This window comes from Macaca thibetana, chromosome 14, assembly GCF_024542745.1.
Source record: "Macaca thibetana thibetana isolate TM-01 chromosome 14, ASM2454274v1, whole genome shotgun sequence".
NCBI lineage: Eukaryota > Metazoa > Chordata > Mammalia > Primates > Cercopithecidae > Macaca > Macaca thibetana.
Genome location: NC_065591.1, coordinates 14,968,395 through 14,986,178, shown reverse-complemented (window position 1 = coordinate 14,986,178; position 17,784 = coordinate 14,968,395). Strand labels below are relative to the sequence as shown.

The 17,784-nt window shown below is 35.3% G+C and overlaps 2 protein-coding genes across 2 annotated transcripts in view; both read right to left on the bottom strand.

The window, feature by feature from the left end:
* Positions 1 to 17,784, bottom strand: part of MED19 (mediator complex subunit 19) — a 751,866-nt gene that overhangs the window by 602,039 nt on the left and 132,043 nt on the right. The gene's annotated exons all lie outside the window — the stretch shown is intronic.
* Positions 9,794 to 10,850, bottom strand: LOC126936162 (olfactory receptor 5B2). Its single transcript, XM_050758618.1, has one exon. It carries the CDS (start codon positions 10,803 to 10,805, stop codon positions 9,876 to 9,878), a length of 930 nt encoding a protein of 309 aa, XP_050614575.1. The 5' UTR covers positions 10,806 to 10,850; the 3' UTR covers positions 9,794 to 9,875.

Sequence of the window (17,784 nt, the reverse complement as noted above, 5' to 3'; positions counted from 1 at the left end):
TTCTTCCTTCTTTCTTTTTGAGACAAAGTCTTACTCTGTCACCCATGCTGTAGTGCAGTGGTGTAATCATGGCGCACTACAGTCTCCACCTCTTGGCTCTAAATGATCCTCCTGCCTCAGCTTCCCAAGTAGCTGGGGCCACAGGCATGCACCAATGCAACTGGATACATTTTCTTTTTTGTTTGTTTGTTTTTGAGTCAAGATTTTGTCATGTTGTCCAGACTGGTTTCGAACTTCTGAGCTTAAGTGATCCATCTGCCTCAGACTCCCAAAGTACTGGTATTATAGACATGAGCCACCATGTCTGGCCAAATCAATGAATTTCTAGACATGTCAATTAAAGCAATCCAGGCTCAGGAGAAGAAAGGAAAACAGAATGAAGACAAAATGGAAAGAGCTTGAGACCTCTTGCATGCCATCAAGTATACCAACGTGAGCACAAATAGAGTGCAAGAATGAGAGGTCAAATAAGGAAAAGTTGGTAAGAAATATTTGAAGAACTATGGCCACTAACTTCCCAAACTTCCCAAACTTGATTAACTTCCTATATAGGTGAAAGTTTAGAGAGGTGTTTGGGTCATGAGAGCTCAGCTCTCATGAATGGGTAGATCCCTTCATAGGATAATAGATTAATGAATTCATGGGTTAATGTATTAATTAGTTTTCATGGGACTTGGACTTGTGGCTTTATAAAAAGAGGAGATCTGAGCTAGCATGCTCAGTCCTCTCACCATATGATGCCCTGTGCTGCTACGAGACTTTGCAGGGAGTCTCCACCAGCAAGAAGGCCCTCACCAGATGTGGCCCCTCAACCTTGGACTGTTTATTCTCTAAAACTGTGAGAAATAAATTTATTTTTAAAAATAAACTATCTAGTTTTAGGCATCCTGTTATAAGCAATATTAAATGAACCAAGGCAATTAATGATGTTGAACAACTTTTCATATCCCTGTTGGCCTTTTGTATGCCTTCTTTGGAAAAATAGTTATTCAAGACTTTTACCTATTTTTAAATAGAATTAATTTTTACTATTGATTTGTAGGAATTCCTTATACATTTTATTTTTTCAGATGGGGGTCTCATTCTGTCACCTGGCTGAAGTGCAGTGGCACAATCATGGCTCACTGCAGCCTCAGCATCCTGGCTTCAAATGATCCTTCCACCTCAGCCTCCTGAGTAGCTGGGACTATAGGCATGTACCACCATACCTGGCTAATTTTTAAAACTTTTTATAGAAATGGTGTCTCACCATATTGCTCAGGCTGGTCTCAAACTCCTGGCCTTAAGCTACCCTTCTGCTTCGGTCTCACAAATGTGAGCTACTATGCCCAGCCCTCCTTATACACTTTAAATAGTAACACTTACCAAATGTAATGTTGGTAAATATTGTCTCCTATTCTGTAAGTTGCCTTTCTACGTTTTTGATGGTTTCCATCACTATGCAGAAACAGTTTGTTGTAGTTCCACTTATTTTAGCTTTTGTTGCTTGTGCATTTGGTGTCATATTCAAGATATCATAGCCAAGGTTAATGACAAAAAGTTTATTCCTTAGTTTTTTTTTCTAGGGGTTTCAAGATTCAAGTATATGTTTAATTTTGCATCTATTTGAATTTATTTTTGTGTATGGTATAAGATAAAGATTTGTTTGAGTAAAATATTTTGCAAAGATCCTACTTTCGCATGTAGATATGTAGATTTCCCAATACTATTTCTTGAAGAGACTTTCCTTTTCTCATTATGTATCCCAGGCTCCCTTGTCTTCCATATGTCTATCTTTATAGAAATATAATACTGTTTTCTTTACTGTAGTCTTTGTAATATATTCTGAAATCAGAACTGTAATGTCTCCAGCTTTTTTCTTCTTTGTTGGGATTGTCTTGGCTATTTAGAGTCTTCTGTGGTTTCATATTAATTTTAAGACTATTTTTCCATTTCTGTAAAAAGATGCCATTGGAAATTTCAAGGCGGTCGCATTAAATCTGTAGTTTGCATTTCATAGTATGAGCATTTTAACATCATTAATTATTCCAATTCATGAACACAGATATCTTCCAATTTATTTGAGTCTTCTTCAATTTCTTTCACCATTTCTTGTTATGTTTTAAGTGTATGTCTTTCACCTTCTTGGTTAACTTTATTTCTAAGTATTTCATCATTTTTCATGTTGTTGTAAATAGGATTTTTTAAACTTTTTTTCAGGTAGATTATTGTTAGTGTATAGATATGCAACTGATTTTTGTGTGTTGATATTGTATCCTGTAGCTGTACTAAATTCATTAGTTCCAACAGGTGTTTCCTAGTAGTTTTTAAGATTTTCTGCATATAAGATGACATCTTCCATGAACAGAGACAGTTTTGCCTATTTCAGTGTCTTTTATTTCTTTCTCTTACCTAATTGTTCTGGTTAGGACTTTCAGTACTATGGCCAATAGAAGTGGTATGAGTGGGCATCCTTGTCTTATTTCTGATCTTAAAGGAAAAATCTTTCAATTTTTAACCTTTGAGTATGATACTAGCTGTGGGCTTTTTATACAGGCTTTATTATGTTAGAGTACATTTCTTCTATATCTAGCCTGGTTAGAGTTTTTATTATTGAAAGGTGTTAAATTTCATTGAATACTTTTCTGCAACTATTCAGATGATCTTGTGATATTTATCATTCATTCTGTTAATGTTGTCTTTTATATTAATTGATTTAAACCATGCTTTCACCCTAGAGGTAAATTCCACCTGATTATGGTGTATGATTATTTTATTGTGCTATTGTGTTAGATTTACTAGTATTTTGTTCAGGAATTATTACCTACAGTCATCAGAAATATTGTCTGTAATTTCCATTTCTTCTGGTACATTTTCCTTGTTTTGAATATGAGAATAATGCTAGCCACATAAATTTAGTTTAAAAATGTTCTTTTTTCTTCAGTTATTTGGAAGAGTGTGATAATAATTAACCTTTCCTCTTTTTAAAAATGTGTGGTAAATTTCACCAGAGAAGTTATCTGGTTCTGGGATTTAATTTGGGGGAGGTTTTTGATTACTGATTCAATCTCTTTACTCATTATTGGTCTGTTCAGACTTCGTATTTTTTTGTGATTTGGTCTTGGTATGTTTTATGAATCTAGGAATTTATTCATTTCTTCTTGGTTATCCAGTCTTGGTAAAAAATTGTTAATAGTAGTCTTTTATAACCTTTTTTACTTTGGTGGCATCAGTTATAATTTCACATCTTTCATTTTTTAAAAAATTGAATCAAAATTTATCTTTTCTGCTTTAAGTCTAGCTAAGCATTTGTCAATTTTATCTTTTCAAAAAACTAACTCTTACTTTCACTGATTTTTCCATTAGTTTTCTATTTTTTAGTTTTTTTCCGCTCTCATATTTATTTTTTCCTTCTTTCTTCTAATTTTTAATTTAATTTGTTCCAGTTCTTTGAAGTGTACAGTTAGATTGTTTATTTGAGATCTTTCTTCTTTAATATAGCCATTTATTGTTATAAACTTCCTTCTTAGTACTGTTTTTGCTACATCCCATCAGCTTTGGTATGTTGTGTTTTTATTTTCATTTGTCTCAAGATATATTCTTTTTTATTATTTTATTTTTAATTAAAAAACAATAATTATATATATTTAAGGGGTAAAGAGTATTTCAATATATGTGTATACTGTGGAATAATCAAATTGGAATAATCAAATCAGAATAATCAGCAAACCAATAAAATCAGAGATGAAAAAGAAGACATTACAACTGATACTAAAGAAATGCAAAGGATGGTAAGAAACTGTTGTAGACAATTATATCCCAACAAATTGGATAGAATTTATAGATAAATTCCAAGGAACAGAACAGAGTCCTCAGAAATAATACCACACATCTACAGCCATCTGATCTTTGACAAACCTGAGAGAAACAAGAAATGGGGAAAGGATTCCCTATTTAATAAATGGTGCTGGGAAAATTGGCTAGCCATAAGTAGAAAGCTGAAACTGGATCCTTTCCTTATTCCTTATACGAAAATTAATTCAAGATGGATTAGAGACTTAAATGTTAGACCTAATACCATAAAAATCCTAGAGGAAAACCTAGGTAGTACCATTCAGGACATAGGCATGGGAAAAGACTTCATGTCTAAAACACCAAAAGCAACAGCAGCAAAAGCCAAAATTGAAAAATGGGATCTCATTAAACTAAAGAGCTTCTGCACAGCAAAAGAAACTACCATCAGACTGAACAGGCAACCTACAGAATGGGAGAAAATTTTTGCAATCTACTCATCTGACAAAGGGCTAATATCCAGAACCTACAAAGAACTCAAACAAATTTACAAGAAAAAAACAAACAACCCCATCAAAAAGTGGGCAAAGGATATGAACAGACATTTCTCAAAAGAAGACATTCATACAGCCAACAGACACATGAAAAAATGCTCATCATCACTGGCCATCAGAGAAATGCAAATCAAAACCACAATGAGATACCATCTCACACCAGTTAGAATGGCAATCATTAAAAAGTCAGGAAACAACAGGTGCTGGAGAGGATGTGGAGAAATAGGAACACTTTTACACTGTTGGTGGGATTGTAAACTAGTTCAACCATTATGGAAAACAGTATGGCGATTCCTCAAGGATCTAGAACTAGATGTACCATATGACCCAGCCATCCCATTACTGGGTATATACCCAAAGGATTATAAATTATGCTGCTATAAAGACACATGCACACGTATGTTTATTGTGGCACTATTCACAATAGCAAAGACTTGGAATCAACCCAAATGTCCATCAGTGACAGACTGGATTAAGAAAATGTGGCACATATACACCATGGAATACTATGCAGCCATCAAAAAGGATGAGTTTGTGTCCTTTGTGGGGACATGGATGCAGCTGGAAACCATCATTCTTAGCAAACTATCACAAGAACAGAAAACCAAACACCGCATGTTCTCACTCATAGGTGGGAACTGAACAATGAGATCACTTGGACTCGGGAAGGGGAACATCACACACTGGGGCCTATCATGGGGAGGGGGGATTGCATTGGGAGTTATACCTGATGTAAATGACGAGTTGATGGGTGCTGACAAGTTGATGGGTGCAGCACACCAACATGGCACAAGTATACATATGTAACAAACCTGCACGTTATGCACATGTACCCTAGAACTTATGTATAATAATAATAAATAAATTTAAAAAAAAATAAAAATAAAAAAAAAAAATAAAAAAAAACCAGAATATCTGAACAGACCAACAACAAGTATTTCAAACTGAGTCAGTAATAAAGTCTTTAATCAAAGAAAAGTGCCGGACCTCATGGCTTCACTGCTGAATTCTACAAAAAAAAATTAAGTTCTTTAGAATTTTTTACAAACTATAGAAAATAATTGAAAAGAATGGAACACCTCCAAACTCATGCTACGAGGTGATAATTACCCTAAAACCAAAACCAGACCAAGACACCGAAAGAAAGAGAGCTACAGGCCAATATTCCTGATAAGTGCAGATGCAAAAATAGTCAACAAAATGCTAGCAATTGAAACTCAACAGCACATTAAAAAGATCATTCACCATGATCAAGTGGGATTTATACCAGGGATGCAAGGATGGTTTAACACATGCAAATCAATAAATGTGATACATCACATTAACAAAGAAAGGATAAAAACATGACTATTTCAATATATGCAGAAAAAGCATTTGACAAAATTCAATCCCTTCATGATAAAACCTCAACAAATCAGGTATAGAAGGACTATAACCTTCATATAATAAAGGCAATATACAATAAATCCACAGCCAACATTGTATTGAATGAGAAAGAGTTGAAAGCTCTTCCTCTAAATTCTCAAACAAGACAAGGATGCCCACTTTCACCACCACCATTCAGCATAGTACTGGAAGTTTTAGCAAGAATAATTAGGTAGGAGAAAGGACAAAATGTAGTGAAATTAGAAAGGAGGTAGTCAAATTGTTCCTGTATGCAGATGACATTATCTTATATGCAGGAAATCCTAAAGACTCCACCAAAAAACTGTTAGAACTAATAAACAAATACAGTAAAATTGCAAGATAAAAAGACTACAAAAATTAGTAATGTTTCCATACATCAATATCAAACTGTCTGAGAGAAATAAAGAAAGCAATCCCACTTACAATAGCTACAAAAAATAATAAAATACCTAGCAATAAATTTATCCAAGGAGGTAAAGTATATCTACAAGGAAAACTACAAAACAGTGATAAGAGAAATTGTAGCTAACACAAATGGAAAAACACACCATGCTTATGGGTTGAAAAAATTAATATCATCTATTAAAATGATTATAGTGCTCAGAGCAGTCTACAGTTTCAATGCAATCCCTATCAAAACACCAATATTATTTTTCAGAGTTAGAAAAAAGCAATTCAAAAATTCATATGGAACCACAAAATACCCTAAATAGCCAAATCAATCTTATGCAAAAAAAGAAAAAGCTGGAGGCTTTACACTATCTGACCTTGAAATGTGCTATAAAGCTATAGTAACCAAAACAGCATGGTATTGGTATAAAAACAGACACACAGACCAACAGAACAAAATAGAGAGCCCAAAAATAAATGCAGGAATTTACAGCCAATTGATTTTCAATAAAGGAATCAAGAGCACTTAATGGGGTAAAAACAGCTTCTTCAATAATTGGTACTGGGAAAACTAGATATCCACATGAAAAACAATAAAACTAGACTATCTCTCACCATATACAAAAATTAACTCTAAATGAATTAAGGACTTCAATGTAATACCCAAAATTATGAAACTACTAGAAGAAAACATAGGAAAATGTTTCATGACATTGGTCCACACAAGGATTTTTTTAGAGAAGACCCCAAAAGCAGCAACAACAAAAGCAAAAATAAATAAATGGGACCACGTCAAACTAAAAAGCTTTGGCACAGCAAAGGAAACAATCAGCAGAGAAAAGAGACAACATACAGAATGAGAAAAAATATTTGAAAAGTACACATTCAACAAGAAGTTGATATCCAGAGAAATGTAAATCAAAACCACAATGAGATATCACCTTGCCCCAGTTTTAAAATAGCTATTAACAAAAAGATTAAATATAACAAATGTGGCAAAGATGTGGAGAAAGGGGAACTCTTACTGTTGGTGGGAATATAAGCTAGTAGAGTCATTATGGAAAACAGTACGGAGGTTCCTCAAAAAATTAAAAATAGAACTACTACATGACCCAGCAATCCAACTACTGGGCACATATCCAAAGGAAATCAAATCAGTGTGTTAAAAAAAATCTGGACTCCAGTGTTTATTGCAGCACTATTTATAATAGACAACATATGGAATCAACCTAAATGCCCATCAACAGATGAATGGATAAAGATACTGCCATATACATAAACAATAGAACACTATTCAGCCTTATAAAAGATGAAATCTTGTCATTTTCAATAACATGGATGAATCTGGAGTACATTATATTAAGCGAAATGTTGGGCACAGAAAGACAAATACTGCGCCATCGCACTTATATATAGAATCTAAAAAAGCTGATCCCAGAGAAGTTGAAAGTAGAATACTGGTTAGCAGCAACTTGGGAGAATAGTGGAGAGGAAGAGATGGTAAGGTTTGTCAGCAGGTACAATATTACAATTAGATAAGAATTAGTTCTGGTACTCTATTGTGCAGTAGGGTGAGTCTAGCTAACAAAAATGCATTATATATTTTCAAATATCTAAAAGAGGGGATTTTGAACATTCTTACAACAAAGAAATGATAAATGTTTAAGGTGATTCATATGCTAATTTTCATCAACGTACAATGTATACATTTGTCAAAATACCACATTGTGCCCCATAAATATGTACAATTATTATGTTTCAATAAAAGGAAGAATATCCTGCTGTATTTGACAAGATGGATGATCCTGGAGGACAATATGCTAAGTGAAATAAGCGAGTCATAGAAGGACAAAATACTGCATGATTCAACTTACATAAGGTATCTAAAATAGACTTACAGAAAAAGAGAGTAGAATAGTGGCTGTCAGGGGCTGTGGTGGGAGTGGGGGAAATAGGGGGCTGAGTTACGGTTAAATGGGTATAAAGTTTCAGTTATAAAAAATGAATACGTTTTAGAGACCTGCTTACAACAGAGTGCCTATAATTAATAATACTATATTGTACACTTAAAAATTGTTAAAAGAGTAGATCTTATAATAAGTGTTCTTATCACAATTAAAAGAAAAAAAGCCATGATGTTGAAATAAAGACTAATGGACATGGGAGATAATAATTTTAGATGCAGAGTTAAATTGGGCTCTCTGAGTATATAATATTTAAAATGACATATAAGGAAAGAACATGGTAGGCAAAGAGGCCAAGATGGACAGCATTCTGCGGTGTGAATGTGCTTCTTGTGTTCAAGAAATAAACAAAGATTAATTTGCTGGGTCATAGAGAGCAAGGAGAAATTTGGAAGAAAATGAAAGAAGTGGCAGCAGAGAGGTTAAGCAACTTTTGTAGGCCACAGTTAGAAAATTTACTCTAAGTACAATCAGAATCTAGATTTGGGGCATAAAAGCAAGATTTTAGTTTTATACATGTTATTTTTGAGACGTCAGTGAGAAGTTTAATAAAAACCTGGAAATATAAGCATCTCAGGATGGCGCATTAAAGAACACCTATAATCAGAGTATGAGTACAAGATAAAAAGCCCACAAGGAAAACCAGCAGAACATGCAGCAAAGTTGGAGAAAGAAAATACCAGTTAAACCACACGTGTTTATAGCAGCTTTATTCATAACTGCCAATACTCGGGAAGCAACCAAAATATCCTTCAGTAGGTAGATGAATAAAGTGTGATACCACTTGACAATAGACAATATTCAGTGCTAAAATGAAATGAGCTATCAAGCCATGAAAAGATATGGAGAAAAGAGATGCATATTACTATGTGAAAAAAGCCAATATGGAAAGGTTACATACCATATGATTTCAACTATCTGACATTCTGGAGAAAGCAAAACTGTGGAGACAGAAAAAGATCAGTAGTTGTCAGGGGTAAGGGAAGAAGGAAGAATGAATAAGTAGAGCATAGAAGAGCTTTAGAGCAGTGAAACTACTCAATATGATACTATAATGATAAATACATGTCATTATACATTTGTCCAAATCCATAGAAGGGACAACAGCAAGAGTGAATCCTAATGTAAACTATGGTCTTAGGATGATAATGATGTGTCAATGTAGGTTCATCAACTGTAAAAAAATGTAGCACTCTGTTGGAGGATATCGACAATGAGGGAGGGTATACGTATGTGGGGGCAGAAGGTATATGGGAAATCTCTGTACTTACTTCTCCATTTTAATGTGAACATAAAACTATTCTTAAAAAGTCTATTCAAAAATAAATTTATACTATAATACTAAATTAATTACTTAAGTCCTTTATATAAAAACTAGCCACACTCCACTTACTTCTGAGTAAATTTCTCCTTCTAATGCCTTATGTGCCCACAAGGGCATAAACATGTACATTTTTGTGGGCTTGTTGGTGTCCCTGTTTAACAAGTATGTTTGCATTGGAATGTGGTAGAGAAAATGCAAGTGGAACAAGTGAGTGAACCAAATGTCATTAGTAAGGTTTGACCAGCAAGTTCCAAAAATCCTAACATTTCCCTTTAGCCTTCCTCGTTCAGGTGTTACATTTCTGAGAACGTTTTATTTTTATTACATAATTGACTTCTAAAGAGGTAAGAATATCACCTCATGAACTTAAATGTATTGTGGGGTTTCAAGTGTAACTCATTGCGTGAGGAAGGTCTGAGATGAGTGAAACATTTTTGTGTATACCACAGTGTTAAAATTCCAATCTTATAGAAATTTTTGCCTTCTCAACACTTTCTTGAATGCATTCTTGACTTCTCTGTTCCTCAGGCTGTAGACCACAGGGTTCAGCATGGGGATGATCATAGCGTAGAACACGGATGCCATTTTGTCTGTGTCCATGGAGTGGCTGGAGCTGGGCTGCAAGTACATGAAGATGACTGTCCCATAGAAGATGGAGACTGCAGTGAAATGAGAGGCACAGGTGGATAATGCTTTTTGGTGTCCCTTAGCTGAATGCCTCTTCAAGATGGTGATGAATATGAACAAGTAGGAGATAAAGATAACTAGAAGAGCAAAAAAGATATTAAAGCTTGACATAAAAACCAGAATCGCCTCACTAATGTGTTTATCAGAGCAAGACAGAGCCATGACTGCTGGAACATCACAGAAAAAGTGATGGACTTCATTGGACTTACAGAAAGAGAGACTGAATATGCCCCCAATGTGGAATGAGGCATTTAGGAAGCCACAGACATATGAGCCTAGGGCCAGACGAGCACATACACTGGCCGTCATGGTGGTGGTGTAGTGTAGGGGTTTGCACACTGCTGCATAGCGGTCATAGGCCATTGAGGCCAACAAGTAATTTTCCACAGTGGCCAAGGCTACAAAGAAGAACATCTGAACAGCACATGCATTGTAGGAGATGACCTTGTCTCCTCTAAGGAACCCAGCCATGACCTTGGGAGTGACAGTTAAGGAGTATCCAAAATCCACCAGAGACAGGTTACTGAGGAAAAAGTACATGGGGGTGTGGAGATAAGAGTCCATCAGGATCAGCATCATCATTCCCACGTTCCCACACAGAGTGAGGAGGTAGACGAAGGTGAACAAGATAAAGAGGGGGACCTGTAGTTCTGGGGCATTAGTTAGTCCTAGAAGTATGAACTTTGTCATTTCTGTACAATTCTCCATCGGTATTATCAGGAAGCATAAGATGTCCTGTAGCAATAAGAAATAAAGCAATAGAGTAATAAACAAAAAAGAGATTTAGAAATGTATAAATACTATATGCATTATGTAATTACAGCAACAATTCATACTTCAAAATTCTATAGATCTAAAGCATAGGCTTAATAACAATCTTTAATGAATTATCTACACAGTTGCAATCTGTTGAATCCAGGGGATCTTTATAAATAATATTCCAATGTTTCCATTTTATAAATTTATAAACTGCTATGTAGTATATTTAATGATGTGTCCAAGATGACGCATCTGGAACTAATTTTTCTGCCAATTCCGTTTTCCCTAATCCAGTAAAACTTATATATTTATGTTGCTCACATACTGGGAACTGCTCTAGGCAATTTGTATGTATACTGATTCCTCTCAACAATATAATGAGGTTGATTAGTTATTGCATTTATTTAATTTGTGAGGCTCACAAGATTAAGTCATTTATTCATATATACACAAGTGTTAATAGTCAAGCCTATCTTCTGGCTCAGGAGAGTTGTTCTCAAGTTCAATGGTCTAAATTGAATCTAAATCAAATTGAATGTGAAGCAATTTACAATTACTCATTGTCTTTGTTGGTGCAAACTTAGGCAGGTTTCACAGTGAGGTAACTGAGAGGAAAATGCACATTAACGGTCTCAGGGCAGCTGGAGAAGTAGAGAAATGTACAACCAGCAAAGGCAATTCTGAGGGGAAGGCAGCATCAGATATAGAGCTTGGGATTGGGAAGAGGTGAATATCAGCCCTACCGTTTACTTCTTAGGCAGCATCAGTCCCAGACTAACTTCCCTGAACCTTGTTTATTTTACCTGCAGAATGAAAATATTAATGAGATCAACCTCAAGGCATTATTTTGAAAATTCAATGAAATAATACATTTTTACAACAATAAACAAAATGTTAAATGTTTAGCACAGTCTGATGAGAGCTAGCTATAATGTTATTGTTAGAATGGAATGATGATCTCTGTTAGTTTCATAAAGGAGGATGGCAGGGCTTTGTGTGTTGGTAAATATTGAAGTCTTGTAGCCCCTTCTTCAATTTGTCTTTCCTCACATACTAGGGCTACTGAGATTTTCTGTGCCTCCCAATAATTCTCATTCTGTCTTTTTTTCACACAAATGATTGACTGCTCCAGCAATTCCATGTGAACCATTCTTCTGTTTAATTTCTTCCTTGAAACTTACATTTTAGCTAGGTTTCGCAGCATCTCCTTTACTTAAACACATTCTTTTCTTTCATTTTTGCCATCTCTTGGTTGAATGCAGACCCTTATAGTTTAAAATGCATCGTTCGTGGGTTTCCTTTAGTCTGCAGATCTGCAGATCTGTTTTGGTGGCAGGTTCTGAGTTGTAAAATTATTATTTAGATCAGTTCTTGCATATGAATAGTGTTTTAAATTAGAAAGGGCATTCATCCTCTAACTACTACTCATCTGCTAACTACTATTGCCTACTGTCTTTCCACACTGCGTAAGTTTAGCCCATGAAAGCCTTATGTTTGCCAAACTCAACTCACATAACCACTTTTAGAATATACTACGTTCTACAACAGATGTTAAGAACTTTTTATATAAATGTTTACATGTGTGTTTGTGTGTGATAAGTATTATTGTTATTACTATTTTACCATTACGAGAATTTGATATTTGAAAAGTTTTGTGATATTCTACAATTATACAACTAGTATGGAGAATAGTCAAGATTCACAACTGAAACCAAGTTCCAACCTAATCAAAATTTGTGCTTTTAGCTACTTCACAACGAGCATTAGATGTGCTAGTCATAATAAGGATGAGATTATGAGGGAAAGGTTACAATTCTGTATGCATCTTGCTAACTTATTTAGTTCCTTTTATAGTCTGAAGAGCTGTCAATTCACACTTCTGTTATTTTTGTTTGTTTTACTTCCAGTAGAAGCCTGATAGTGAGTAAGATGAAATTACCACCTACTTAATCAGCACATCATCTATCTTATTTTTTTCATCTTCTTTAGGGAAGCAGTATGATATTTCACAAGTATCACTGAACACCCTACCAATGGAAGTTTTGACATCTCTATACTCCAGCCTCAGCATATGTTTTTATAAAAAGAAATTTAAAGCATCTACTCCTGTTCTAAAATAATATAGTATCTATAGCTGTCCCATTGCTTTTGCACGAATTCCCTGTTTTACTAAATGTATATGTGGAACATAGAAGCTTACCTTGCGCCTGGAAAAAAAGAGATAGTTTATCCTGAATACTAAGTCTAAAGTTGGAAATTCAGTCATGGAATAATGTATAAATACCATTAGAAAAATAATCTGTCTCAGGTAGTGGTCAAAAGGCTCCAAGTTCTCTACGGCAAGGAAAGACAGAATAAAAAAACACTAACATCAATAAACTAAACTAAATATAACTGCTATTGTTAGGAATGAGCTCTAACACATAAAGCATTCACTATGTGCAGATTCTCTTTTATGTATTTTGCATACATTAGCTCAAAAAAGTAGAAAGTAAAGGTGTATTGTAGGTGAAAAATAGGATTCCATGTAAGCTTTGATTTTGCTGTGTGTGTATGTGTGTGTGTACATATGCATGCGGTCACCCATTATGGGTCACAATGTAAATCATGTGGATTCCTTATTTTTAAAAATCTAAAGCTTTCAATCAAGAGCCTCTGAATAGCCTGTGCAAAGTTAGGCATGAGACTGTGCTTCAGTAACACAGAACCATGTATTTTTTAATGTGCTCATTGATCATTTGCTGACTCATTTATTTATTCATTTATTCATTTAGATATATTCATTCATTGCCTCAACAAATATTTAGAGTGCCCTTCATTTTCTAAATGCTCTTCTAAGCACATGGATTTTTTGTGTGTATAAGGTTATTTTGTTTTTTGTTTTTGACTTTTAAGTTCAGGGATACAAATACAGGCTTGTTACATAGGTATGTTTGCATCATGAGGGTTTGTTGTACATATTATTTCATCACCCAGGTATTAAGCCTGGGACCCATTAGTTATTTTTTCTGATCCTCTCCCTCCTCCTACCCTCCACCCTTCGATAGGCCCCAATGCCTGTTGCCCTCTAAGCATATGAATTTTAAATGATGAGAATAGTACCATCTTCTATTATTTGAATAAAATCACCATTTTTCTAATTAATGGAGATTGTTGTAACACCTGGACTGTGGCTAAATAGCATGAGAGCATGAAAATATTTAAAACTGGATACTAAACTCTGGATGTATTCAATGGGAAAATGTTTGCCCTTGAACTTTTATATAGCACATATTCTATTACCACAACCTAAACAGACCATAGAACTGATCTAGAAACTTACCTTCCTCTTCAAGGAAAATGACACACTTTCAGTTGGTATCTTCAAATTGCAAGTCCTACTCAAAGAAGAAAGAAAAGCTCCTATTTAAGAAGTTGTTATTTAATGTCTAGTCACAAATATTGAAGTTCTCTAGAGGGAGGGAGATTTAAGGAAAAAGTGATGATTAGGTGGAGATTAGAAAATATTCTCCAACTTGTCACACAGGACTGCGGCTGTGAGGAAAAATAGAAGTCTCTGAATGCATTTTGTAAAGTGCTAAAGAGCTCTAAGAAGGGATCATCATATCCACAATGAACATCATTTTTAGCTGGGGGTTTTATCCTTGGCCATTGTTGCAGACTCAGAGTAATATACCTGTGTGAAATAAGGCCACTTAGTACAATGGACAACCTTTTACACTGAGATCAATAAATGATCACCAAAAGGTGACACACAGGGTGGAACCTCTAACATGATGGTAAATAGAGTCATGTTGGGATGTTAGTGACCAATGACTGGGAACTAACAATAATTGAGGAATTTGAACATACATAAAGTTCTCAGGGGACAAGTTACCCATGAGAATAACCAGAGTCTCACTCCAATCATCGAGAGAAGCAACAACTAAACTGTGCACGGAAGCCTGGTTCTGTTTTCTTAGGAAGAACACTAGTATATTTACTTTACTCGGAGTTATTTCTTCTTGGTAGTGCAAACATCTTCAGAGAAGATTCATCATTAACTTTTCTGGCAGAAATTAGACAGAATCATGAGCGGCATAACAGAAACTAGGCTAAAGTATTATGTAAGTCGTGTTGGCCCATGGCAGCATAACTTCCCAAAATTCATATTGAGATTATAGGTTATATAAACACTTATGCACTTGAATTCTCTCATTAATAAAATAGAGATGAGTACCTTTTTTTCTGAGATAGTAGAATGGATGCTTTGCCAGAATCCTTGCCCACTTGGAAATAGCAAGTAGTGTGTAGAGATTCACACTGTGAACTTGTATCCAAGAAGAAACATGATTGTTCAACATAAAAGTGAAAGAAAACTTTGGATACTGCTGAAAACAAGACAGACAGCAGCCCAAATGGAAATCTGTGAATCAATCCCTCCACATGTGAGAGGGGGAGTGCTCCACAATACACATTTCCACCAGGAAGCCAGGAAATCTAGACCATCGGGAACTTTTGAGCTTCCCAAAACCTGGATCAGACTTGGGGAACAGTCAAGGGACTGTGAGAAGGAAGAGCACTGGGAAGTACCCCACATGCACTCCCAGGCTTAAGGACCAATGGAAGGAGGTCATTCCTGATGCTAACTCATAGCGGGTTGCACAGAAACCTGCCAGCTAGCATTGGTGGCAGTCACTGGTTTGTAGAGTCATTAGTTAGGGATTTATGATCTTAACTTGATTGGAGGAAGAATCCACATAGCCAGAATGGAGAGGCAAGAATAGCATGGGCTTCAGCTGCGGACAATGGAACTGGGAACCCACCTTGCAGGACCAGATCAGGAGGGTTTGAGTCTGAGATGAGTGGTATTGGCCAGGGTAGAAAGTTTTGCAGCCTGGGACATTTTCACAGTCTAAAGGCAAACTGCATTTGAGTTGGCTAACTGTCCCAATTCACTGCTAGTGTCCAGCCGTGGGAAGGAGCCATGATGGGTTGAGTGAGAGCAAATTGGGTCTTACTACCCCTTGATAGACCATGGAGCCTAAGATGCACTCTTTCCCTCATGGGGTCATTGGCACAGCAGCAGTTGCTCTGCTTCTTGCTGGAGTGTTTCTTCAGAGGCCTGAGGATTTCTCTCTGAACCCTGTAAGGGCCAGCACTTGTACATGCCATTGTGGGGTTCAAGTGCAGACTTGCACAACCCCACACTGCTCAGCCTTGCCTTCTTGCCTTGGACACAAAGCATGGAACCACCAGTTTAGACACCCAGAAACAAAGCCAAATAACCCTATTCAGCATACATCATAGTCACATTCTCAAGAAAAGTAAGTCACACCCCGATGAAAGTAAATTCAATAATAGAAGTGACTAATTCTCCAGATGCAAAGAAATCAGGATAATAATACTGGAAGTATGAAAAAACAAAGTGCTATAACACCTCCAAAGGAGCACAGTAATTCTCTAGCAATGAATTTGAACCAATAAGAAATCTTCAAAATGTCAGACAAAGAATGCAAAATACTGATTTTAAAGAAGTTCTGTAAGACATAAAAGAAATCTGAATACCATGCAAAGACATCAGAAAATCAATTCATGATATGAGCTAGAAATTTACCAAGGAGGTAGAGATCTTAAACAACCAAACAACTTCTGGAAATGAAAATTTCAGTGAAAGAATTATGAAGAACAGTTGAAAGCCTTAACAATAGACTAGAATGAGCAGAGAACAGAATCTCAAAATTTGAAGACAGTTGTTTTGAATTAATTCAATCAGACAAAAATAAAGAAAGGAGAATAAAGAAGAACAAACAAAGCCTTTGAGAGGTATGGTACTACATAAAGCAACCAAACATATGAAGTATAAGTATTTCCAAGGGAGGAGAAAAAGCAAAAAGCATAGAAACCCTATTTAAGGAAATAACTGACAAAAAGTTTTCCTAGTTTGGGAAGAGATTTACACATCCAGATACTAGAAGCCCAACGAACTACAGAAAAATACATTGCAAAAAGGACCTCAACATGACATATAGTCATCAGATTGTCTAAAGTCAACATGAAAGAAAAATCCTAAAATCAGCATGAGAAAAGTATCTAGTCATTTATAAAGAAAATCCCATCAGACTAATAGTGGACTAAAAGCGGAAACCTTACAAGCTAGAAAAAATATTCTATTTTTAAAGTACTTAAAGGAAAAAAAAACTCTGTCAACCACAAATTTTAAATCCTATTCAGAATAAGCTTAATAAATGAAGGAGAAATAAAGTTCTCAGACAACCAAATGCTGAGGGAATTCATTACCACTAGACTGGTCCTATAAGAAATTCTCCAGGAGTTCTAAATGTGAATACAAAATGTCAATATTCACCATCATATAAACACAAAATTACAAAAAGAAAAAAAAAGACAACGACTACACGACAGAACTCCGAACTCCACTAAACCACAAAGACAAAGGAAAAAAAGAAACAAAGAATCTACCAAACAGCTAGATTACAATTTACATTATGTCAGAAACAAAAGCTCACATGTCAATATTAACCTTAACAATAAATGAATTAAAATTTTCCACTTAAAAGGTATACATTGATGACACAGATAAAAACATGAACCTACTACATGCTACTTAAAAGAAAGTCACCTTACTGGTTGGCAGACAGTTATAGACAGAGGTTAAACAGGTGGAAAAGATACTCCACACAGATGAAAACCAAAAGTGAGTAGTAGTAGTTACATTTATATTGGGAAAAACAGACTTACAATAAACAATGATAAAAAAAATACAAATAAGGTCATTATACAATGATAAAGAGATCAAATCAGCAAGAACATATAAAATTCTAAATATATGTGCACCCCAAAATGGAACAGCACCCAGACTCATAAAAAAATACTAGACATAAAGAAAGAAACCCTAGAAGAAAACCTAGGCAATAACATTCAGGACATA

What these genes read in the sequence shown, in the direction of transcription:
- LOC126936162 (XM_050758618.1), bottom strand. Translation starts at nt 10,805, where the DNA reads ATGGAGAATTGTACAGAAATGACAAAGTTCATACTTCTAGGACTAACT.